This window comes from Suricata suricatta, chromosome 1, assembly GCF_006229205.1.
Source record: "Suricata suricatta isolate VVHF042 chromosome 1, meerkat_22Aug2017_6uvM2_HiC, whole genome shotgun sequence".
Lineage (NCBI taxonomy): Eukaryota > Metazoa > Chordata > Mammalia > Carnivora > Herpestidae > Suricata > Suricata suricatta.
In genome coordinates this window covers 47862992-47889688 of record NC_043700.1, presented here as the reverse complement: position 1 = coordinate 47889688, position 26697 = coordinate 47862992, and the positions used below count along the sequence as shown (strand labels likewise).

The window sequence follows — 26697 nt, the reverse complement described above, 5'->3', positions numbered from 1 at the left end:
TCTTCCTTTCCACCCTCCATTGCAGTTATTTTTATAACTTGCTAAACTTTCCATTGTTACCCACAGATCTTAATATCCAAATTAATTAATCAATCAGTAATGCTTCTTTGTAGAATCACCCTTCCTTTAAGACACAATTTAACTGTCATCTCTTCAGAGAAGTTCTCCCTGATACAGCTAAAAAAGATCTTTTTCTTCCAACAACTAACTTTATCATTTCAATTATACCACTCACATGCTAACATATTACATCCTATTCTGTATTAGAGCTGTTCCCCTGATCTGGTCTTATCGCTTCCACTAGCCTGTGAAATCTTTTAGCACAAAGATTGTGTCTTATCCATCATGGGGTTTGCATAAAATAGGGCTTAATTTGATCAATGAATGAAGAAGTTCCTAGCTGAAGATAAAAGGTGGTAGAATGGCTAACTTGATCTAGATAATTTATAAAACAGCTCTAAATTCCTAATCTCAAGTGTGTTTAAGCTTCCTAAATCAGAATGGGAAAAGAGTTATTTATGCTAGCTCAAAGTGGCAACCTTTCATTTCTGGAACAAAGGCTATTAAAGACTACGTGTATAAAAGTTGTATGCTGGGGCACCTAGGTGGCTAAGTCGCTTAAGTGGCTGACTTCAGCCCAGGTCATGATCTCACAGTTCTTGGGTTTGAGCCCTTTGTTGGGCTCTGTGCTGACAGCTCGGGCTCTATGCTGACAGCTCAGAGCCTGGAGCCTGCTGACTCCCTCTCTCTCTGACCCTCCCCCACTCACATTCTGTGTCTCTCTCTCAAAAATAAACATTAAAAATAATAATAATTAAAAAATAAAAGCTGTATGCTTTAAGATCTTCTGCATTGTCAGTTGATATACACTACACATTCCTTAGGATCTCTTAAAGTTAGCCATCTATCTCAAAGACTTCCAGAGATGGAGCAATATCTACAAAAACAGTCTATTTCACAGGTGAGAAAATATTATTATATACAAATTCTTTAACTTTTAGATAAAAATCTGCTGCCTTTAATTTGTACTCATGGTGATAAAGCATAATTAAAAATTTTTAAAGATAATTTTAAAAGAAAAGCTACTCTATATGTATAAACAACATAGTAACTGAATTTGGAAAATAAATATCCTTTTTAAACGTTTTATTTATTTTTATTTATTTATTTTAAATAGTTCACTGTCAAATTGGTTTCCATATAACACCCAGTGCTCTTCCCCACAAGTGCCCTCTTCCATTACCACCACCTCTTTTCCCCCCTCCCCCTTCCCCTTCAACTCTCAGTTCATTTTCAGCATTCAATAGTCTCTCAAGTTTTGCGTCCCTCTCTCTCCCCAACTGTCTTTTCCCCTTCCCCACCCCTGGTCCTCCATTAGGTTTCTCCTGTTCTCCTGTTAGACCTATGAGTGCAAACATATGGTATCTATCCTTTTCTGCCTGACTTACTTCGTTTAGCATGACACCCTCGAGGTCCATCCACTTTGCTACAAATAACCATATGTCATTCTTTCTCATTGAATATATCTCATTGTATATATCTACCACATCTTCTTGATCCATTCATCAGGTGATGGACGTTGAGGCTCTTTCCATGACTTGGCTATTGTTGACAGTGCTGCTATGAACATTGGGGTACACGTGCTCCTATGCATCAGCACTTCTGTATCCCTTGGGTAAATCCCTAGCAGTGCTATTTCTGGGTCATAGGGGAGTTCTATGGATAGTTTTTTGAGGAACCTCCACACTGTTTTCCAGAGTGGCTGCACCAGTTTACATTCCTACCAACAGTGTAGGAGGGGGCCCGTCTCTCCACACCCTCGCCAGCATCTATAGTCTCCTGATTTATTCATTTTAGCCACTCTGACTGGCATGAGGTGGGATCTCAGTGTGGTTTTGATTTGTATTTCCCTGATGATGAGTGATGTTGAGCATCATTTCATGTGCCTATAGCCATCTGGAAGTCCTCTTTAGAGAAGTGTCTGTTTATGTCTTCTGCCCATTTCTTCACTAGGTTATTTGTTTTTTGGATGTGGAGTTTGGTGAGTTCCTTATAGATTTTGGACACCAGCCCTTTATCTGATATGTCATTTGCATCAGATAATTGCAAATGGAAAATAAATATCCTAAATCACCTATTGTTAGTCATATAGATAACCACTCGGAATAAAGTCTTGGATCTTATATAAAATACTAACACTGTTTATATAAAATACTAACATTTAAGTACATGGGTAGTTAAGAATAACACCTATAATATATGGCATTGTCTATGAATTCTTCACAAGCTTCATTTTGTTATTTTATAATATATACATGAAAGAATAGATGCACTTTAATAGATGTACAAGTAATATTAATAGATGTATATATACCAGTATATAAATATGTGTGTTGACAGATACATTTAAAAAGTATTAACATATGAAATGGGTCTTCATTCTAGCTCTTGGCTTTAAAGTTCTTCCTAAAATGTTATATATTCAATAATATGTTAAGAACTCACATTCTAGTTTCTTTCTTTTTTTAGCCTGATCAATTAAAAAATGGTAAAAGTTACTTTCTTTCTGATTCTTTCTTAACAAGTTGATCAAGTATATAAATTATAACCTAATTTCTATTAAAAAATTTCCTTGTGTACCCTGACATTATTAGGTATTAAGTCTATGAACTCAATGGGTTATATAATTTGAAAAAGATTTATCTGTGGTTGAATGCTATAGAGGCAGTGAAATGTGAACATGCAAGATGAGAATTATATATGATATATCTAGAAAAGGAGACCAGAAGGCATTCAGATATCCATTCTCCCTACTTACAGTCCCCCAAATCTAATCCACTATATTATCACCATAGTGTTGAGTGATTAGTGAGGGCAGTATAGCCCTATGTGGGCACAGGATTCTGAAATAAATAGCTACTGCTCAAAAATTTCTCTAACACCCTAACAAATAAAATTCATCTGGTTAGTAAATGATTTGAAGTGGCAAATGCCATTTGAGGGGGGGAGGGAGGAACAGCCCATTAAGGCATTCACAACTTTGTCTTTTGTTATATCTACCACTGTTCTTAAAATCTTACTGAAATCTACAGCCATGAAAATTTTATTTACATAGACAACAGATAATAGAGACATGGTAATAATGACATGGGTCAGAACTCAGCCTCTGCCACTTAATATTTAGGTTTTCTTGAGCTAGTTATTTAAATTTTGTGAATTTCAATTTTTTCTGCTCCACTTTACACACAGCATTGTTATGATGATTAAAAGTTTGAGAATAGTCATGCAATAAACTTCTCCCTCTGATCTAAGGATTGTTAAAATGTGCAAACTTGAGAAAAATAAGAGGTGGGCACAAAGGAGGAGTTCCAGTGTGTGTGAGAATACAATGGCAGAGGACCACAGAGAGCAAGAAGGTTCAGTGAGACCCCGTAGATGATTAGAGAATGAAAGCAGCAGTTCAGAGAAGCAGAGAATAGGATAAAGTATCCTAACTATGCAACAAGTGGCAATTTGTAAAATAAATACTGGTAACGGTGCATAAACATGTAATACATTTAATGATGAAAACCTTGAATGTGCATTTATGGTGGGATTTAACTACAAATCCTAGACATTGCCAAATAGGTTTTCTCTGTTTATTTTGAAAACATAGTTGTATTACAACAATATGCCAATCTTAAGAGTTAATAGTTGTTTTTAGACCCTTGTAGTCAAGTTCTTGGTCAATCTCCCAGAGTCCTTTGTTAACAAGAAAGTTTCCCAAAATTTCATGGCAGTCTAATACACATTTGGGAATTAACTATCATATGTTAAAAGCTTATTAAAACTGATTAATGACAGCAACAACAAAAAAACAAGTAGGATATAAATTTAATTATTGAAATCCTCTCTACTCAGGATAATTAAAAGCTAACCTTGTTACATTTCAATGACTTAAGTAACTTCTATTTGCCAAAAAGGTTTTCGCTCTCAATCATGGCAATGATATACATATTAAAATCAAAAGAACACCTAACCTGTGGCTAGCTGCTTTAATAAATAAAAATGAATTCAAAGCTAAATTGATCTCTTATATTTTTAAGTTTTAAACGTTTAAATAACAGGGTCCTATGGCCGCTCTATGAAACTATTCATTATAGGAATTATACTGGAATCTAGATGCAATAATCCTTTAGCTCACAATTCCATATAAGGCAGTGTAACCCTAAAAACAAATTCTGAACTGTTTGTTTAAAAGGTATTTTACCACTGTAGTACTACAGAACAGATCTTCCATACAGCAATATTAAGTTACCCTTATACTGTCTTCAAGTCTTAAAATCTTTAGGAAGAACTATAACTCATATGTTTTAATTTTATTTCTGACAAATTCATGCTATATATAGATTCTTTCATTATCTATTGTAACTACCTACAGGCTCTCATCCTACTACAGTGGTGATAATCTATTGAAAACAATGCTTTTATGTTTAGTCCCACAGACCTATAAAAAAGCCTTAATTCTAGTCAAATTAAACATAAAATCCTTGTGTGGAACTCAGATCTTCCAAAACCTGTACTGAGCCATAATATAATATTCTTATTACCATAGTCTAGCCCATGCAATCTTTAGAAGACTAAACATGTCTTGCTGCTTATACCTTTTACTATTTCCTTAACTTTAAATAAAGTTCCCATATTTCAAAACAAAGGCTATCCTTTTAGATTTAGCTCAAACTTATCCCTTCACGTAACATATTAAACCCTTTCTCTGTGTCAAGGACAATCAATTCTAGATCCTGGAAACACAAGATTCATAAACACAGGTTACTGTCCTCAGAGTGTTCTAGGTCCAGTGTGAAGTCTTTCCTAATCACCTCTGTTGAAAGTGGACTTCTCTGGTTCTCAGTGTTTAAAACAACAAAGGCTTATACGTCCCTCATAATAGAGAACATGAACACAAATATATATATGTATCTGGCATCTCTTAAATTAGAACTTTAATTTCTTAGAGGTAGAAACAATGCCTATTTTTCTTCCAAAGAATCTTTTTTATGTAATAGGCCCTCAAAATTCTTTTGTTGTGGTATGTCAGAGAGAAAAATTAAGAGTGTATCATTTTGTATCATAAAATCATTTCTCTCAAAAACTCTTAAGGATAAAAAAAAAATTCTAAGGATCACAATGTGGCTGTTAAAAATTCAGAAAGTACAGATGTTAGCATTAGAACTACAAAGAGAAGGCTAACTTCTGCTTTGGTAAAAAGAACAGAAAAGGTTTATCAAGCAGCAAAGAGAAAGGGCTACGATAGATAGAGAAGACAAAACTTGAATTGTAATCATAATATTTGAAAATTCGTTCTCTCATCTCCAAGAAGAGTAGGGGAAATCACAGTTCTTACAGGTAAGTAGCTGAAATACAGTATATTACCAAAACCAATCTAAGAACACAGACATTCTGGGGACTCTGAGTAAGCAAAATAACTAACCTCATTAACTCCTCCACTTTATCATCTACATCTAGGTCCTCTTCTGAGGCTTCGAAACTGTACGACCTCTGACCCATGCTGTTTGCATGGTAGCGAGTGGGTGACATCTTTCCATTGGATGTAGATAATCGCTCATTATTCTCCCTTCCATTTTGATTGGTAGTGCAAGGCTGTGGGGAGGTATCATAACTGTTGCTAGGTGATGGGGACATTCCAGAATGCTGGGTCTGTGTGGAAGCTGTGGCTGTAGAGGAAGATGCTGGAACATTGTTGGTACTATTCCCATAAGAACTTCCTCCATAGCTGGACCTTCTTCCAAACTTGTCACTATGCTCTTGATCAAGACGGTCCAATGTTTCCAAAGCATGGAGAATTTCATGTTTAGTCATTCCAGTACGCCGAAGGCGCTGAAGCAGATCTATCTGCTCTATGGTAAATCTGGGTTCATCTGTATAGTGAGACATGGTTTCCAGCAAACTAGAAAAAAAAAAATTCCTTTATTTACAATACTACCAAAGAACCTATCATTATAGAGAATGCTCAGCAGAAGATGCAAAATATTTCTACACCTTAATGAAAATGATTAAGACATTATTATTACAGTAATTATAATAATAGTTATTATCTCTCCATGCTTAAACATTTTTGTCATGGCAAATGGATTGGTACAGTTACTAAGTATAGCTTCTTGGCCTTTTGGCTAAGATCAAGTGTAGTACAGTTACTAAGTTTATTACCAGACAGACATTAGGTATAACATAAAACCCAATTTGGCATATAATTTACATTTTCTGCAATTTGGCAAATATTTGAACCAAAATTTCAGATATGACATTAATACCAAAACAACAGATTAGATACACACACTTTTAATCCTAGCCTATTTGATTACTCACAGATGTTTTTTCCATCTCAAATTCATTACATTAGAGTGCTACTAAATGAATAGTTGTTGAAAAAAGTTTGTGTTGTCTTGATTTACTAGATATCAGCAAAACTGACCCAGGAACTCTATTATCTTCATTTAGTGTAAACAAGGTAAGCACAGGCAAATACTAGTAACTAGCAAAAATATTTAAATGGAAAAGAGAAGTACATTAAAAATCTTATTAAGCACCATTTCACCCACCACTTAGCAATTCTGTTTAGTATCTCATCTCTGTAATGCATTCTCTCTTAACAGTTATCCCAAGTAATGAATCTTTCATGGTTGTGGCCAAACTATTCACTTTTCTTGGAAATTGCTTCCACGTTATATTTCCTTTAACTAACACAAGAAACTATATCATACCACAAAATGTCAGGGTCATAACAATATTAAGTTTAAGGGAATTATCAAATTTAAATATTGTTACTACTTGATTTTTCTTCTTATACAACTAGACTTTTGTAATTTAAGATTTTTTTTAAGTAGTAATCTCTTCTATTTTTACTTTTATAGTTCTAGTGCCAAAGAGGATTCGTGGCATACAGCAGGCTCTAGGTAAGTGTTTGCTAATGGAAATAAATGTCAAGGAATTTTCTCATCCTTTACAGGTAAACACTTGTTCTGGGCCAGTTCTCTATAGCTTTTCAAAGTCTGTTTCTTCACCCCTCTACAGAAAATTTATTGAACATTCACGTCTAGACAGGCATTGGACAAGAATTTTGTATAATGAATTTCATCTAATGCTCAAAACAACCTTCTGTGGCAGAATTTTAAAATTTTTATTGATTGGCTATTGAGGAAACTAAGGCTCAGATCAGTTCTGTACCTTGCAAAAAGTCTGATTAAGGACAGAAAAAAGATTTAAACCTAGATCTTATTGACTCCAAAAGCTTATATGATTCTATTTTTCAATATTTTGCAGAATTTCCTGGAATCCTATGATCTGGGATATAGGCTGTACTCTCTTAAGTCTCCATTAGAAACCACTTAGAGAAAACCACTCTACTGATAGACTAGGGGTTCTAGTAAGAGTTTTTTTTTAAATCTTAGCTCCATCTGGAGTTTATATATACTTAGTGAGTGTGAAAAGATTTCAGCTTTACTTTTTCCCAAATGCCTCACTAAGTAATATGTTTCTTTTCCTCTAACCTGAAATACCACCTTTCTCATATACAAAATTTCCACCCAAATCTGTATCTATCTTTGGATTCTCTATTCTATTCCATTGATTGTTTTGTCTTTCAAATCCTTCTAAAAATAAGCAGGCAGAAATCTAGAACTTTTATGTGAAATCATTCTAGTTTTAGAGACAGGCTAATTAAAAATAAAAACAAACATTTTATGGACCAAAAATAACATGTTGCAGGCCATTTGTTATCACAGGCTACAGTGTCTGCCTTACACCTTAACATTATCTTCTGTTCTCTTCCAATACTCACTATGACAAGCTATCCCTGATAGAAGTCCTATTTCATGATCACTGTATTGTTTTCTGATTGCCTATGTTTTTCCTCCGACATTTTATAATGAAAAACATTAAACATACAGAAAAATTAAAAGAAATTTACAGTCAACATCCACATACTAACCATCTATATTTTACCATTAACATTTTACTTTATAACCTAACTATCCATTCCCTTCTGCATCCATACTCATCTTATTTTTATACATTTCAAAATCAGTTACAGATATCTGTACACTTCCTCCTAAACACTTCCACGTGCATTTCATTAAGCAGAGTTCAGTATTTGTTCAGGTTTTTTTCTTTTGAGGTAAAACTTACATAAAAGAAAATGCATAAATCTTATGTTTACCATTCTAAGAGTCTTAAGAAATACATATGCAAAAATGAAATACATTAAAAAAATAAAAATAAAAATAGTTTTTAAAGGGGGCACTTGGGTGGCTCAGTCAGTTAAAGCATCTGATTCTTGATTTTGGCTCAGATCATAATCTCACAGTCATGAGATCGAGCCCTGCATCGGGCTTCACACTGGGCGTAAAGCCTGCCTAGAATTCTTTCTCCTCCTCTCCCTCTGTCCAACCCTGACTTGTGAACACATCTGCATCTTTCCTCGCTCTCAAAAAAAAAAAAAAAAAAAAGGATGTACATAATCTGTGAAAATGTATATGAAGATAAAGAATATTATTATCACTCCAAGAAATGCCCTTTTCCAGTTAATCCGGGGCTGCTTCTCTCACAGGGAACCATTGATCAAAATTTTCCCACTCCAGATTAGTTTTCATAAAAGTGGAATTTCTATGTACTCTTTTCTATAATTTCTATGTACCTTTTTCACTCAGCACAAAGTTTTTGAGACTGATCTACACCATTGTATCAGTAGTTTGTTCCTTTCTATTGTTGAGTATTATTTCATTATGGAAATATATTACATGTTTATCCATTCTATTTTAGACACACAGACTGTTCCCAATCATTAGCAATTCTAAATACTTTGGCTATTACAATTGTACTTTACCACTTGTTAGCTTAATAAATCCCACCCCTAATATATCATAAGCTGGCTGACAGAGAAATCTTCATAACCAAAGTAACTCATTTACTTTTTTTCCTGACCAATTTCAAAAGTACACCTTGTTTAACATAAATGATCTATTATTAAAATGCTATGCAGTGTTGGTGATGTTCTATGTTCTCTGCTAGTTAATATTACACTGTTATATTCACTGTGAACATCCACCAAGTTGTGACTACTGATTTGTGCATTTTTCAGTAGATACATTATACTTAAATAAAGTTTGTTGAAAATCTGCATGAACATTTTCTGAGTGGCTTATAAGAGACACTTAACACTTTAGTTTCTGTTATAACCCTTAACCTTTTGTCTGCTCCATCCAGTGCTTAGTGATATATTAACCCCTAATCCTAGGAACTTCTCTTTAAAAGTAGCTGCAAATGATACAAACAAATGGAAAGATATTCCATGCTCATGGACTATAAAAACCAATACTGTTAAAATTTTCATACTACACAAAGCAATCTATAGATTTAATGCAATCCCTATCAAATTACAAAGAGTATTTTTCATAGAACTAGAGTAGATCATCATATAATTTGTGTGGAAACACAAAAGACCAAGGAGCCAAAACAATCTTGAAAAAGAAAGACAAAACTGGAAGTATCACAATCCCTAATTTCAAGATATACTATAAAGCAGTAGTAATCAAAACAGTATGGTACTGGCACAAAAACAGACACATAGATGAAAAAAACAGAATACAGAGCCCTGAAATAAACCCATGATTATAGGGTCAATTAACCTTTGACAAAAGACACAAGAATAAGCAATAGGGAAAAAACATTCTCTTCAACAAATGGTGCTGGGAAAACTGGACAGCTACACTCATATCCATATACTCATACCCATACTCATATGGTACCCTTATACCATACACAAAAGCAAACTCAAGATGAATTAAGGAGCTAACTGTGAGACCTAAAACCCTAAAAGACCTGGATGGAACAGAGCACAGGCAATAATTTCTTTGACATCTTTCTAGCTAGATTTCTTGGGAAAAGGAGAACAAAAATAAACAAACAAACAAACAAACTATTGGGACTACATCAAAATAAAAAGGTTCTTTCTGCAAAGCAAACAATCAGTAAAACTAAAAGACAATCTAATAAATGGAAAAAGATACCTACAAGTGACATATCTGATAAAGGGTTAGTATCCAAAATATATAAATAATTGGCCCATCTATTTCCTGTCTACAAGAGATGCATTTTAGACCTAAGGACACCTTCAGACTGAAAGTGAGGGGATGGAGAGCCATCTATCATGCTACTGGAAGTCAAAAGAAAGCTGGAGTAGCCATACATCAAACTAGATTTTAAACTAAAGGCTGTAACAAGAGATGAAGAAGGGCATTATATCATAATTACAGGGTCTAGCCATCAAGAAGAGCTAACAATTGTAAATGTTTATGCACCCAATTCCAAAGCATCCAAATATATAAAATAATTAATCACAAACATAAGCAATCTTATTGGTAAGAATGTGGTAATTGCAAGGTAGTCCACATGTGGCAATAGGGCAGATCATCTAAATAGAAAAAAAAAAGTGGCTGTGAATGCTACACTGTACTAGATGGACTTGATAAATATATTCAGAACTTTTCACCTAAGGTGGCAGAATATACATTGTTCTCAAGTGCACATGAAATATTCTCCAAGATAGATCACATCCTGGGTCACAAAACAGCCCTCAATAAATATGAAAGAATTGAGATCATACCATACACACTTTCAAATCACAATACTATGAAACTTGAGATCAACTACAGGAAAAGGTTTGGAAAACCTCAAAATATATGGAGGTTAAAGAACATCCTAGTAAAGAAAGAATGGGTCAACCACACAATTAAAGAAGAAATTAAAAAATACATGCAAGCAAATGAAAATGAAAACACAACAGTCCAAACCCTTCGGGATGCAGCAAAGGGAGTCCTAAGGGGAAAATACATTGCAATCCAGGACTATCTCAAGAAACAAAAAAATCCCAAATATAAAATCTAACACCTAAAGAAACTAGAAGTAGAAAAACAAAGTAACCACAAGGCCAGCAGAAGAAAAGAAATAATAAAGATAAGAGCAGAAATAAACAACAAAGAATAAAAAAAATTGTAGAACAGATCAACAGAAACTAAGACCCGTTTTTTTTTGAAAAAATAAACAATATTGATAAACCTCCTAGCCAGACACCTCAAAAAGAAAAGATGGAGGACCCAAATAGATAAAATCATGAATGAAAATTGACTTATCACAATCAATCCCTCAGAAATACAAGCAATTATCAGAGACTACTAAGAAAAATTATATGCCAACAAACTGAACAACCTGGAAGAAACAGACAAATTCCTAGACAGCCATACATTATCAAAACTCAAACAGGAAGAAATAGAAAATTTGAACAGACCCCTACCTAGTGAAGAAATGGAATCAGTTATCAAAAATCTCCCAATAAATAAAGAGTCCTGGGCCAGATGGCTTTCCAGCGGAATTCTACCAGACATGTAAAGCAGAGTTAATACCTATCTTCCTCAAGGTGTTCCAAAAAGTAGAAATGGAAGAAAATCTTCCAAACTCATTCTATGAAGCCAGCATTACCATGATTCCCAAACCAGACAGAGGCCCCACAAAAAGGAGAATTACAGGTCAATATCCCTGATGAACATGGATGCAAAAATTCTCAACAAGATACTAGCAAATCAAATTCAACAGCATATGAAAAGAATTATTCTCCATGATCAAGTAGGATTTATTCCTGGGCTGCAGGACTGGTCCAATATTTGCAAATCAATCAATGTGATACATCACATTAATAGAAGAAAGGATAAGAACCATATGATCCTGTCAATAGATGCAGAAAAAGCATTTGACAAAATACAACATCCTTTCTTAATAAGAACCCTCAATAAAGTTGGGATAAAAGGAACATACCTAAACATCAAAAAAGCTATATATGAAAAGCCCACAGGTAATATCATCCTCAATGGGGAAAAACTGAGAGCTTTCTCCCTGAGACCAGGAACAAGACAGGGATGTCCACTCTCACCACTGTAGCTTAACACAATGTTGGAAGTCCTAGAATCAGCAATCAGACAACAAAATGAAATAAAAGGCAACAGAATCAGCAAAGAAGAAGTCAAACTTTCACTTTTCATAGGCAACATGATACTCTATATGGAAAACCCGAAAGACTCCACCAAAAGGCTGCTAGAATTGATACGTGAATTCAGCAAAGTTGCAGTGTGCTAAATCAATGTACAGAAATCAGTGACATTCCTGTACACCAATAATGAAGCAACAGAAAGAGAAATAAAGAAATCGATCCCATTTACAATTGCACCAAGAACCATAAAATACCTAGGAATAAACTTAACCAAAGATGTAAAAGATATGAAGGAAATTGAAGAAGATACAAAGAAATAGAAAAACATTCTATGCTCATGGATTGGAAAAATAAATATTGTTAAATGTCAGTACTACCCAAAGCAATCTACATATCCAATGCAATCACTATAAAAATTGCACCAGCATTCTTCCAAAGGTAGAACAAACAATTCTAAAATTTGTATGGAACCACAAAAGACCCTGAATAGCCAAAGTAATATTGAAAAAGAAAACCACAATGGGAGGCATCAAAATCCCAGACTTTAGCCTCTACTATAAAACTGTCATCATCAAGACAGTACAGTGTTGGCACAAAAACAGACACATAGACCAATGGAATAGAATAGAGGACCCAGAATTGGACCCACAGATGTATGGCCAACTAATTTTTGACAAAGCAGGAAAGAGTATCCAATGGAAAAAAGACAGCCTCTTTAGCAAATGGTGCTGGGGTAACTGGACAGCAACATGCAGAAAAATGAAACGACCACTTTCTTACACCATACACAAGAATAAACTAAAACTGGATGAAAGACCTAAATGTGAGACAGGAAACCATCAAAACTGTAGAGGAGAAAGCAAGCAACAACCTTCTTGACCTTAACCACAGCAATTTTCGAGACATCTCCAAAAGCAAGGGAATTAAAAGCAAAAATAAACTGCGGGGATCTCATCAAGATAAAAAGCTTCTGCACAGCAAAGGAAAGAATCAACAAAATTAAAAGGCAACTGATGTAATGGGAAAAGATAGTTGCAAATGACATATCAGATAAAGGGTTAGTATCCAAAATCTTAAAGAACTTACCAAACTCAACACCCGAAAAACAAGTAATTCAGTGAAGAAATGGGCAGAGAACATGAATAGACACTTTTCTAAAGAAGACATCTAGATGGCCAACAGACACATGAAAAGATGCTCAGCATCACTCATCATCAGGAAATTACAAATCAAAACTATACTGAGATACCACCTCACGTTGGTGAGTATGGCTAAAATGAACAACTCAGAAAACAACAGATGATGGCAAGGATGTGGAGAAGCAGGAAACCCTTTGCACTGTTGGTGGGAATGCAAACTGGTACAGCCTCTCTGGAAAAGTGTGGAGGCTCCTCAAAAAATTAAAAAGAGAACTACCCTATAACCCAGCAATAGCACTGCTAGGAATTTACCCCAAGGGATACAGGAATGTTAACGCATAGGGGCACATATACCCCAATGTTTATAGCAGCTCTTCAACAATAGCCAAATCATGAAAAGAGCCTAAATGTTCATCAACTGATGAATGGATAAAGATGTGGTTTATATATACAATGGAATACTACTTGGCAATGAGAAAGAATGAAATGTTTTCACTCATATGTGAATCCTGAGAAACATAACAGACTAGCTCTTTGTCTGCTGTTGGGAGTAAACACAATCCTCTGCAAAAGATTTGCTTATTAAAGGATAAACACCTTGCCCATGAATAACTGATGAGGGGCCTTAAGGAATGTAAATCTTCTCAAGTAAGATTCTTTAGGCTCATCTTATGCTTAGAACCAGACTATCATTAGGAAATCCCTCCCTTGTAATGACTTATTTGTTCCTGTTATTTACTACTGTCCTGACAAGAATGACCCTTTTCGGAGCATGTCTTTACTTCAAGGACCTTGAACTATGTAACCATTAAAGAAATGATGTAAACACCCATGGTATATAAGACACTGACTATCTTAGTAAAACGTGGCTTTACCACAAAAAAAAAAAAAAAAAAAAAAAAAGACGACGATGACCATGGGGCATGCGAGGAGTGGGGGGAAGTACTTACTGACGGAGGGAGGCAAAACATAAGAAACTCTTATTTTTTAATGTTTTTTAATTTATTTTTTAGAGACAGAGAGAGACAGCATGAGCAGGGGAGGATCAGAGAGAGGGAGACACAGAATCCGAAGCAGGCTCCAGGCTCTGAGCTAGCTGTCAGCACAGAGCCCGACGCGGGGCTCTAACCCACGAACCTTGAGATCATGACCTGAGCTGAAGCTGGAAGCTGGACGCTTAACTGACTGAGCCACCCAGGCGCCCCCATAAGAGACTCTTAAACACAGAGAACAAAATGAGGGTTGGTGAAGGGAGGGGAAAATGGGTGATGGGCAATGAGAAGGGCACTTGTTGGATGAGCACTGGGTGTTGTATGTACACAATGAACCATGGGAATCTACCGCAAAAACCAAGAGCACACTTTACACACTGTATGTTAGCTAATGTGACAATAAATTATATATCTATATATATAAAGAATTTATACACCTCAACACCAAAAAACCCCAAATAATCCAATTAAAAAATGGGAAGAAGACATGGACAGACATGATTTTCTAAAGAAGACATACAGATGGCCAACAGACACATGAAAAGATGCTCAGCATCACTATCATGCCAATCAAAACTACATGATCTCTAGGGGCGCTTGGGTGCTCAGTCAGTTAAGCATCCAACTTCAGCTCAGGTCATGATCTAATGGTTCGTAGGTTTGAGTCTCACTTTGGGCTCTGTTCAGACAGCTTGGAGCCTGGAGCCTTCTTCAGATTCTGTGTCTCTGTCTCTCTCTGTCCCTCCCCCACCCACACACTCTGTCTAAAAGAAAATTAAAAAAATAAACAAACTACAAGAATCTCACTTCACATCTGTCAGAATGGCTAAAATCAAAACCACAGGAAATAAGAAGGGTTTGTGAGGATGTGGAGAAAAAGGAACCCTCATGCACTATTAATGGGAATGCACACAGGTACAGCCACTGTGGAAAACTGTATGGAGGGTCCTCAAAAAATTAAATATAAAACTACCCTATGATCCAGTAATTTTACTACTGGGTATTTACCCAAAGAAAACAAAAATACTATTTCAAAAAGATAGATGTGCATTGTTTAGAATAGTCAACTTATGGAAGCAGCCCAAATATCCATTAATAGATGAATGGATAAAAATGATGAGGTACAGATATACAAAGGAACATTACTTAGTCATAAAAATAATGAAATCTTGCCATTTGCAAAAACACAGAACAAGAGAGTATAATGCTAAGTGAAATAAGTCAGTCAGAAAAAGATAAATACCATATGATCTCGTATGTGGAATTTAAGGAACAAAACAAGTGAACAGAGAAAAAAAAGAGATAAACCAAAAAATAAACTCCTAACTATAGAGAGCAAACTGATGGTTACCAGAGGGAAAAGGGGGTGAGGAATGGGTGATACAGGGGAAGGGGATTAAGAATAATCTCCTCATCACTTATCATGATGAGCACTGAGAAGAGAATTGTTGTATAACTATATTCATATATATATGAAACTAATATAACACTGCATGTTAACTATACTGGAAATGAAATTTTAAAATAAATTAAAAAATAAAAGATAAATAAAAGTGACTGCCCAATCCCTTTAGTAATCCAAATAATTGACCCCTTAGTTTACTGATTTCATAAATTGAGGTTTCTATACATTATTCTTTTCCCTTGTAAATAAAGTTGGCCTGTCCTTTGATAATGTCAGTCTTAATGCTTTCAAAATACTTCATAAACTGACCTTACTTAAAAAAATTTTTTTTAGGGTTTATTTATTTTTCAGAGAGAGAGAGACAGACAGACAGACAGAGTAGAAGTGGGGGAGGGGCAGAGAGAGAGAGAGAGAGAGAGAGACACGGAATCTGAAGAAGGCTCCAGGCTTTGAGATGAAGCTGTGACAGCTAGGAGCCCGACATGGGACTTGAACTCCTGAAATGCAAGATCATGATCTGAGCTGAAATCAGACACTTATCTGACTGAAGCACCCAGGTACCCCAAAACTGACCTTACATTAAATGAGACTTCAAGACCTGCTTTATTATATGTACAAAAAAAAGTCAATCCTGATATTTTCCTATCTTACTTATATCAGAGCAGGTAGTATCTATATATAATTCTTTAAGTTTTTCTCTGCATGGAGCAACATTCCGTATGTTAGCATAAAACTAAAATAAATTTTATATGAATTTAATCCGTTACTGAAAAGTATCCATCCTAAAGCTTGTTATTAGAAATATCAAAACAGGGGCGCCTGGGTGGCTCAGTTGGTTAAGCGTCCGACATCGGCTCAGGTCATGATCTCACAGTCCATGGGTTTAAGCCCTGCATCGGGCTCTGTGCTGACAGCTCAGAGCCTGGAGCCTGCTTCAGATTCTGTGTCTCCCTCTCTCTCTGCCCCTCCCCTTCCCTCTCTCTCTGTCTCTGTCTCAAAATAAAATAATAAAAGACATAAAAAAATTGAAAAAAAAAGAAATATCAAAACAATTCACACAGAATCTAAAACAATTTAATATTTTAGGTCATTTCAGATTCACCGACTATGGGAAACATTTTTATCCCAAAAGCCATAAAAGGAGATAACAGAACATATGTATTATTTTGTCTGCTAGAATGCCTCACTGTTTTCAATCAGAGGAGTGGGTGCACAAGGAAGTCAAGCCTTGCTCTCATCAAAACATTTAGGTTACAGTAGCAGGAAGATGGATAGCACTATAACTGTGCTCAGCTACAGGAAGATGTTAGTTTGGTACATTCTTCACCTTGTGGAAGAAGCTACATTGTAGGAGAATAAAGCAGACATAGCAGGAAATGCAGAGCAAAGGAGAAAGCTCTGCAGTGTTCATATTCTTCTAGTAATTCCTGAGATCCTGCTACATCTCTGCTCTTGCTGTGTGTGATGTAAGAGCTTAAATTTCCTGCCAAACCTTGTTTAAATGAAAAGTTTGTGCCTTGCACCAAGACAGGTCCCTGGTACAAAGATATACCTAACCTAAAAAGATCTACAATTGCTAGAATGGAATGTATGACTACTATAGAGTAGAATAATAATGGCATGAAGAGCAGCATCAAATCCTGCATAGAACACTGAAGGTACTATGTTTCACTGAGAAAATGCCAAGATTACAAGTTTTCTTAGATCTCAAGAATAGTATTTCAATGTGCATTAACATTAGCAATAGTACACTCTGTCATTTTCACACTCTGTTTCTTATAATTTACCTAAAGTACATAATTCTGAAATTATAACAGTAAATGACCTACGAAGGTCATCTAAGTCCACAATACCAGCAATTTTTTTATAAACAGAAAAAGATATCGTGTAAAAATGGAAATAATTTCCTTATGTAGCACAAATACTATTCATAGGATAAGGAATAGCTTTCACTTTAAATTACTAATCTGAATGCAGACTCAGGCCAACAATAATTGAAAATGATGTGAGAAGAATTTTGACACTGCAGTAACACAATGTTTAAAGAATAAAAGAACAATTAAATTCAGGAATCATGGCTCAGTTCATAAACGGATATTCTAAAAGATGATACTCTATCAGACCACAATAGTAAGCCTATCTTATAATGAATTTTATCTCTACTTGGATATGTATCTAAACCCTTCTTAGATAAGAACACCTTCTTATAAGGTCCAGAACACCTTCTTAAACTACATTCTACAAACATATAGAGCAAAGAAGGTTAAACTATCCACAAATGATTAATCTTGAAATCACCTGTGGAAAAATGACATTACTACCTTGCTTGTAAAGCATTAACAGTTAACAAGATTTTATTAAATAACAGCATTTGTTCAGTTTAATTCTGCTATCTTTTCATCTAGAATGACTAGGCAAAATATGACCTAGTCATAAGATAGTTTTGTTTTTGCATACATGGTATTTATCGCATGATGATTTAACACATTCTGGAATTAATCATAATATTCATCAACTAAAGATGTATTCAGACTCTTCTGAGTATTTATGGCACATTAATCTCCTTCACAATTATTATTACCATCAAAGGAGTGGAAGACTTAAAGTTTAAAAATGACAGGAAGTTTGAAGGGGAAGGGGGAGGGGGAAAAAGGGGTGGTCGTGTCAGAGGAGGGCATTTGTGGGGAAGAGCACTGGGTGTTATATGGAAACCAATTTGACAATAAACTATTTAAAAAATAATAAAAAGTAAAAATGACAGGAAGTGAGAATAAGTGAGAAATGAAGATTTACTGGGGATTGAGCCTGACAGTATGTTGATTCTATAATTCAAACTAATAGGAGAACTAACTAAAGCAAAAGAATAGAGGCTATGACTACAGACAACAGCATAAAAATGTTCTTTTCATAATAAAAAGACTTTGAGAAAAATATAATTATATTCCAATGTGCCATTCACATTTTACGTGAGTCACTTTTAAATTTTCATTAAGATTGAAATTTTTCTTATTGTAGCCACCTCATATATGTTTGAGGGGAGGGGAAATCCAAGTAAAAACATGTAAGTTTACAGAGAGAAATATAAATTGGATGTAGAATCAGAGATCTGGACACCATATAGAGAAAAATCATTCATTCAACTAACATTTACTGAATATACCCTAAGTGTCAGACCTTATACAAGGAAGAAACAATGCAACAAGGAACAAATCAGGCAAAAACTTCTCACTCCATGATGCTTACATTCTAATGGCTATTAACTAGTAAATATATCATTAAAAAAAAATTAAGTCCCAAAGCAATGGAGTACCTTGCCATTTCCCAAGGACATAGCTATTTAACAAGAACTCAGGCTACAGTTTACATCACTTGGGCCTATTCCAGAGACTTTTCAATATATGATAGAGTCAATGAGACAGGAAAAAACGTCAGTGAAAAACCTAAATAATAAAGAAAATCTATGTTAACGTCTACTTACTGGATTAGAGAACTGTCAAACAAAACAGAAGGAATTTAATCGAAACAGAGACTACACCAAATTTTAGAAAATACTTATGCTAAAGGCACTAGGCATTAGACTTTAAAGATGCACTTAATGAGCTAACAGATACTTTATCTTTTCTAATATCTGAAATTCCCAGAATACTTTTATTCAGAGGCCTATTTAATATGAACTAGTGGTTACAGTTCATATCCTAGCACAAAAACTCTCATCATAATAACACCATCTCAATTTGTATTTTTTGCCTGATTCCAAAGAAAGGCTACCAATGACATTAGCTAATAGGCCTAACTACATTATATCTAGTAGGTAAAGGAAAATGGCTAAGGTACTTAAAAGTCTGCATACAAAGGCAGTGTTAAGGTAGCATGCTTCCAATATTCTGCTTGTCACAAGGAATCGAACAGTAGCTCGCCATCTATTTTGGAAGTTTCTATGCTGTTAAACAGTTTGAAATAATTAGTAGAGTCATTTTATGTTGAAAATTAATGTCAGACTTCAAAGGTGAAAACAAAAATGTAAAAGAGAAAGGTGATTTGAAAATTCATTCCTTTCCACATGATTATGAAAAAAATCTTTAAACTCTATAAATGACTGCTGTTACTTCTGGATCATAACCATGATGATTTCGTCACTTTACTAAAACAATTGAGAGATACAAAGTAAGAAAAGGACTAAATACTTACACCACTGGAAAGGAACTGAGCATACTTTACATGAGGTGAATCAATATTCTTCCTAGAGATGATCAGTGTTATTTATCATTCTGTAGAATAAAGACAGAAAATTCAGAAATGCTTGGAATCAAATGTTGAATAAAAATTTTAATTATAGAACAGAAAGATATTAACAGACAACATCAGGTAACCATGTTTTAAAAATTAAAAATTGTAATTTTAAGTGAAATCTTGGTTTGAAGCAAAATTTTGAGGATAATAAATATTACTGATAGCTTTCAAAATTATTACCTTGGAAAAAGTAATGAAAATCATACCCTTGAAATTTAATCTGTTATCTGACACCACCAGGGGAACAGATTTAAACTTGTGATGGAACATATATATTATTGTGACATTCAAGACTTTAAAAAATATATATTTATTTATTTTTGAGAGAGAGGGAACGCGTGCACAAGCAGGGAAAGGGCAGACAGAGAGACACGGAATGTAAAGCAGACTCCAGGCTCTGAGCTGTCAGTGCAGAGCCTGACAGGGGGCTTGAACCCACAAACCCTAAGATTATGACCTGAGCTAAAGTCAGATACAGAACCAACTGAACCACCCAGGCACCCCTCAAGACAACTTTTTGATTAAGAGTATCATTACATTTACAGAGAATCCTATAAGCAAGAACCCTCATCACAGCATGATTACAGCTAAATGTTCTAACTGTGGAATTCTGGGGTCTACTTCCATGTATTTACTGTTAGCCAAATCTTGAGTGACTTAATTGCTCTATGTCTCGATGTCTGCATCTATAAAACAGGGATGACTGATAACTACCTTGAAGACCTATAAGAAGTTAAAACATTTTTTTTAATGGTGGTCATGAAGCACTTCATGAATTCTCAAGTTGCAGGGGCTATTATTACCAATTTAAAAATGAGACTAATACCCATGTTGCTTTAGATTACTGAACACAATGTAAATTAATAGTAGAGTGAGTCCAGTACTGCTGATTACCATTCTACTGCTTTATTCACCATTCAGACCCTTTGACCCCTTTCAATTTAGACATAGACTTTAACAAAAAATGAAATCTACTATTCATAGTTTAGAAGCTGAAGATCAGGTATTACTGACTGGACTTATTAGCAGTTTCAAACCACAATCTAAAGAGGCAACAATTTCCATTAATTTTTTAAAGTTAAGATTATAAATTACAAGAAAGTTAAAAATGTTGATGTCAAAACTCTCACACTAAAATACACACTCAGCACTGAATTATATTAAGCAAGACCAAAGTGTCTAACAGTGACTAATGATATATGTGAAATGCACAGGGTAAAGTTAGAAACCTTTCACATTTGCATATCCTAAATTGTAGCTTTAATGAAGTTCCTGTTGTAGTTAATTTTCTTGCTGACTTAAGAAATACCTGTCCTTAAAAAAAAATAGAGGTATAAAGAAAATCTACTGAAAATGTTTCTGATTATAAAATAGCAAAACTAAGCCACAAAGCTGATTACTGCTCAATATACATTTTTCATTCTTGTTCAAATCCAGTTAAAGTATATTAAATACTGAGGCACCTGGGTTGCTCAGTCGGTCAAATGTTCAACTTCAGCTCAGGTCATGATCTCAAGCTCACATTGGGCTCTGTGCCGACAGCTCAGAGCCTAGAGCCTGCTTCTGATTCTCTGTCTCCCTCTCTCCCTGCCCCTTCCCTGCTCGTACTCAAGATCTTTTTCTTTAAAATAGATAAGCATTAAAAATATATACTAAATACCTACTTGCCCTGAGATAGGCACAAAATCATAATAAGAGTACGATAAGATCCCAGTAGTGCAGGACTTATTAAACTATAGGAGAAGGTCAAATAAAAATTACACACACACACACACACACACACACACACACACACACACACACCCCTACCTCTATAATAAAATGCATAATATGATAAAACTAAAAATACAAGGTTTATGAGAGTAACAATTTAGAGATTAATTTAGGCTACAGAGAACTGGGAAGACTTCTTAAAGTGAGATCTCAGCTGTTAAGCTTAAGATTAGAATAAGACTTCCACCAAACCAAAGTGTGAAGAGAAGTGTGAGAATCCATGGATGAAAGATTCTGGAAAGAAAGAACAGTTAAAGGAGACTATGAGGTATGTTTAGGGATTAAATAGACCTTTGTTGCCAGCCTTTCACATGTATACATGAGGAATATATAGACTAGAAGGGCAAGCCTTCCACAATCTATGAAGGGCTGGTAAATGCCTCACAGCAGTCCTGACCTTTATTTTGCAAGTATGAGGACCATGGTACAACTGAATCAGATAATCTCGGAAGTCAATCATCAAAGACTATCATTTCACAGGTGAGGAAACTGAGATAAAATTATTGGTACATACTTGTGTAACTGCAAATTAGTGAGTTTATGTCACTCACAGATATAAATGGGCTTAAAATATTCAGTAGAACTAAAATATTCTAGGGGCAACTGGGTGGCTCAGTCAGTTAAGTGTCTGGCTCTTAGTTTCAGCTCAGGTCATGATCTCAAGGTTCATGGGTTCAAGCACCATGTCAGCCTCCACACTGACAGTGCAGAACCTGCTTGTGATTCTCTCTCTCTCTCTCTCTCTCTCTCCCTCCCTCCCTCCCTCTCTCCCTCTCTCCCTCTCTCCTTACCTCTCCCATGCTTGCATGCTAAGTAAAATAAAAATTATAAAAAAACAAAAACTAAAGAACTAAATTATTCTAATGGCAAAAGAGCAAGCAAGTAAGATGCTATGAGCTCTCTACTCTGAGGCTCTATGTCACAAAAGCCCTCTCTGCATAGGAGACAGATTTTTTTTTTACACCTTGTTTTAAAAATGAGTTAAATAATTAAATAAAGATGTATATTAAGATCATAGCCATTAGAAAGGCCATTATAAAAAAACAAACAGAAAATAACAAGTACTGACAAAGATGTGGAGAAAATGAAAGTGTCTTATGTTGCTGGTGAGAATGTAAAACTGGTGTGGTCACTATGGAAAACAGCATGGAGGTTTGTCAAAAAATTAAAAATAGAAATACCTTATGATTTAGTAATTCTACTACTGGGTACTTGCTCAAAGGAAATAAAAAACACTAAATCAAAAATATATATGCACCCCTATGTTCATTACAGCATCACTTACAATAGATAAAATATGGAGGCAATCTAAGTGTCCACTGATGAATGAATGGATAAAGAAGATGTGGCATATATATACACAATGCAATATTACTCAGCCATAAAAAAGAATGGAATCTTGCCATCTGAGAAAACATGGATTGACCCAGAGAGTCAGATATGAGTCAGATTGAAAAAGACAAATACCATATGATTTCACTCAGGTATGGAATCTAAAAAATAAATGAACAAAGAAAAGGCAGAATTTGACCCATAAGTAACAGAAAACAAACTAATGGTTGCCAGAGGGAAGGGAGGTGAAGGGATAAGCAAAATGGCTGAAGGAGAGTGGGATACAAGCTTCCCACTATGCAATGAATAAGTCATGGGAATAAAAGGTATAGCATACGGATTAGAGTCAAGGATATTGCAAAAACACTGTCTGGTGACAGGTGGTAGCTATACTCATGGTGAACAAAGCATAACATTTAGAGATGCTGAATTACTATGTTGTATACTTGGAATTAATGTAACACTGTATATCAACTACACTCAAAAAAACTTTAACAAAATGTAAGAAATCTGAGCTTAAGAAGGTTTTAAGGATAAAAGCTCATGGATACTGGATCACATTCAGCTCTAAAAAGCAAGTAACCCAGGGGGCACCTGGGTGGCTCAGTTGGTTGAGCGTCTAGCTGTTGATTTCAGCTCAGGTCATGATCCCAGGGTGGTGAGATTGAGCCCTGGGTCAGGTTTAGCATGAAACCTGTTTAAGATTCTCTCTCTTTTTTCCCCTGTCCCTGCCCCTGTGTACATTCTGTCTCTAAAAAAATATAAATAAATAAAATAAAAAGCAAGTAACCTAAAAAAGTTAAAGAATCAGCTCCTCATTGGATTCATTTTTTGTACTTTAAAAATAAAGAGAGGGTGTGTGTGTTGAAGAATATTCTCAGATAACAGAGATACAAGAATTCTGTACCAACATTTTGGTACATTAAAAATTTAAATATGCAAAACTCACAGAGTGTATTTTTTCAGGCATCCCAACTAAGAAAAATAATTAAGAAAAGCTTCTAAGAAAAAATAAATCAGAATAAGAGATGTGGTAACAGGGAAGATGAGGAGAAAGGGTGTAATACTGTAAGCAATGAAACTTCCAGTTTATATTATATGATAACATTTAAATAATAACCAAATGTCTAAGAATGCATAACTTATGATAACTACTCCTAAAACAAAAAACTATATCATAAAAGAAATTTTAATAGATTTCTAATCTACACAGAGTAAAAGGGTTGGAGACAGGTGAGATGAAGGTAGGCAGGAGTAAAAATACTTCCAAGATCTCACAAAGAAGAGGATAAGGGGAAAAAGGAAGACGGGCAAAAATAAAAATGCCCTAAAGGTCTCATCTCTTCAAGGTCAAGGAGCCACCAAGGAAAGCAATGAGCATCTTTTGGGGGGAAAGAGTGTTTTGTTTTCAGGTAACTGCAGAGAAACATGTATTAGTCAATGTATAATCTTAAGATTAAAAGCACTTATCAGTATAAAGAGAAAGATTATATAATTATAAAATATACAGTACATGATTAAACCATAAGACTTACAAACTTGTATATACAAAATAACATAGCAGGTATGAAAGCAAAATTTATTAGAACTCTAATAAATTATTTTAAAAATAGAAATAGAGAGTAATTTCAGTATACTTTTTAGAATGGACAAATACAGTTGGAAAGAAGAGAAGAAATTTAATTATATTATCAATTAACATGATTTTTAAAAGCTACATTGTAACTCTAACAAAAAAAAGATATATTCTCCTCTATTCACTACCATGACTTATCATAAACATGGTCATAATGAAAGTTTTAATTAACTTCAGAGATATATACCTTAAAAATTTTTGAAAAATTACACTATCTTTCCTTAAAACCTACGAGATAACACTAGATAATCTTTAGATCAAACAGGAAATCAAAAGGGAAATTATGCTCTATGTAGTAACCTATGAAAAAATAAATAAAATCATAATTAAGACACATGTGATCCAGTAAAATGTATATGCAGAAGTAAATTATGGCTTTAAAGAATTTTAATATTTTAAAAGGCAAAAGAGAAAAACACTTAAAAAAGAAATGAGAAAAGAAACAAAATTTATTAAAGTAAAACAGGAAGAACAAACTAAGAGATACTATTTAAAATTTAAGTAAAGACTTTACAGAGAACATAAATAAATCTAAAAGGTAGCTCTTCAAGAGATGATTAAATAATCTGAGTCTAATGAGCGGGTGAGGAAAAAAAGGGAACAAGAGAGAGTGAAAACTCAAGATTCAGAATGAAAAAGAAATGTAACAAATATAGGAGATAATTAAAAAAACAAGACAAATTTTAAAAAGACAAATGCAATTTCATGGCAATTCATTTGAAAACTGAAAAGAGAAGATAAGTTCCCAGTTAAATAGAAAATATCAAAGAGATATTCACCCAAGAGAAATGAACTGAGTAGAACCAAACACCATAAATTAAAGGTAATTAAAAATCTACTATAGAAAAAGACATCAACATTGGGCTGGGTTCTCAGTAGATTCTTAATCTTTAAAAAAAAAAAAAAAACGTAATTCTAACAGTATTAAACCATAGAAAAACACAAAAATGTTCCAGGTCATTTTATGAACTCAAAATAATTCAATGCAAAATATAATAAAGGAACTAGTATAAAATATACCCATAAACTGATTTCGCTTTTAAGTTAAATGTAATTCTAGGGATGCCTAGGAGGCTCAGTCAATTAAGCAACCCACTCTTGGTTTCAGCTCAGGTCATGATCTCCCAGAGTTCATGAGACCGAGACCCACATCAAGCTCGGGGTTGACAGTACAGGGCCTGCTTGTGTCTGCACCCGTGTGCACATATGTGTTCTCCCTCTCAAAAATAAATAAATATTTAAAGAAAGTTCAATATAATTCTAAATTTAAAAAAATCAAATTAGGCAACAGAGTACAGGCACATGTCAAAAATAATATAGTACTATAATTTATTGCAGAAATACAAGTGGTTCTTTTTAAATCAACATAATCTAATACATCAACAAATTAAGGAGAAAAAATCATATCATCATATCATTAGATGCTGAAAAGCATTTGATACAATTCAACCATTCTTTAATGTTTATTTATTTATTTTGAAAGAGAAAGTATGGCGGAGGAGAGGAGCAGAGAGAGAGGGAGAGAGAATCCCAAGTAGGCTCCACGCTCAGGGCAGAGCCCAACGTGGGGTTCAATTGCATGACTGTGAGATCATGACCTGAGCTGAAACCAAGAGGACACTAAACTGACTGAGCAACCCAGATGCCCCTCAGTTTTTTAATAAAAGCTCTCTGGAAAAAAATAAAACAAAAAAATTAAGCATTTCTGAAAAAAAGAATAGTAGCAAGTATCATACATAGCAAAACACTATAACCATTTCAAATAAAATTAAGGTTATATAAACATACAATAAATTTGTACATATATTGTACAGAGGTATGTGTGTTTATGTATATATCAAGAACTTGCTTCTATATGGAAATGTGATGATCTGTGGAAGAGATCCAATGACAGTGGTTACTTTGAGTACAGAGTAGGAAATGAAATAGTTAGGGAAAGGATGGGAAGGAGACTATTCACAGGAAACTTTTTTAGTATTTTAATCATATGAATCACTGAATCATTACTCACTCAATAAAATCAATACATCAAATTAATAAGATTAGGGATTAGAACAGGAAGTACACTAATGTCCTTAAAATTCAACAATGAC

General features: G+C 34.5%; 1 protein-coding gene, 1 long non-coding RNA gene and 1 pseudogene across 8 annotated transcripts in view; 2 read left to right on the top strand and 1 right to left on the bottom strand.

Moving 5' to 3' along the window:
- Positions 1 to 26697, bottom strand: part of HMBOX1 (homeobox containing 1) — a 176798-nt gene that overhangs the window by 83587 nt on the left and 66514 nt on the right. For all 6 annotated transcript variants that reach the window (XM_029938468.1, XM_029938486.1, XM_029938474.1 and 3 more), the window contains exons 2-3: positions 19762 to 19841; positions 5471 to 5947 (exon numbers count right to left, since the gene is read on the bottom strand). In XM_029938468.1, the coding sequence (XP_029794328.1) occupies positions 5471 to 5947; positions 19762 to 19784 (500 nt within the window). In that variant the 5' untranslated portion in view covers positions 19785 to 19841. The remainder of the gene's footprint in view (positions 1 to 5470; positions 5948 to 19761; positions 19842 to 26697) is intronic.
- Positions 5718 to 26697, top strand: part of LOC115290626 — a 36206-nt gene continuing 15226 nt past the window's right edge. The window contains exons 1-3 of one of the 2 annotated variants that reach the window (XR_003908179.1): positions 5718 to 5902; positions 6456 to 6508; positions 6912 to 6953. This is a non-coding gene — a long non-coding RNA (uncharacterized LOC115290626). The remainder of the gene's footprint in view (positions 5903 to 6455; positions 6509 to 6911; positions 6954 to 26697) is intronic. The other variant, XR_003908180.1, reaches the window with a different exon arrangement.
- On the top strand, positions 6151 to 6281 carry LOC115302853 (annotated as a pseudogene).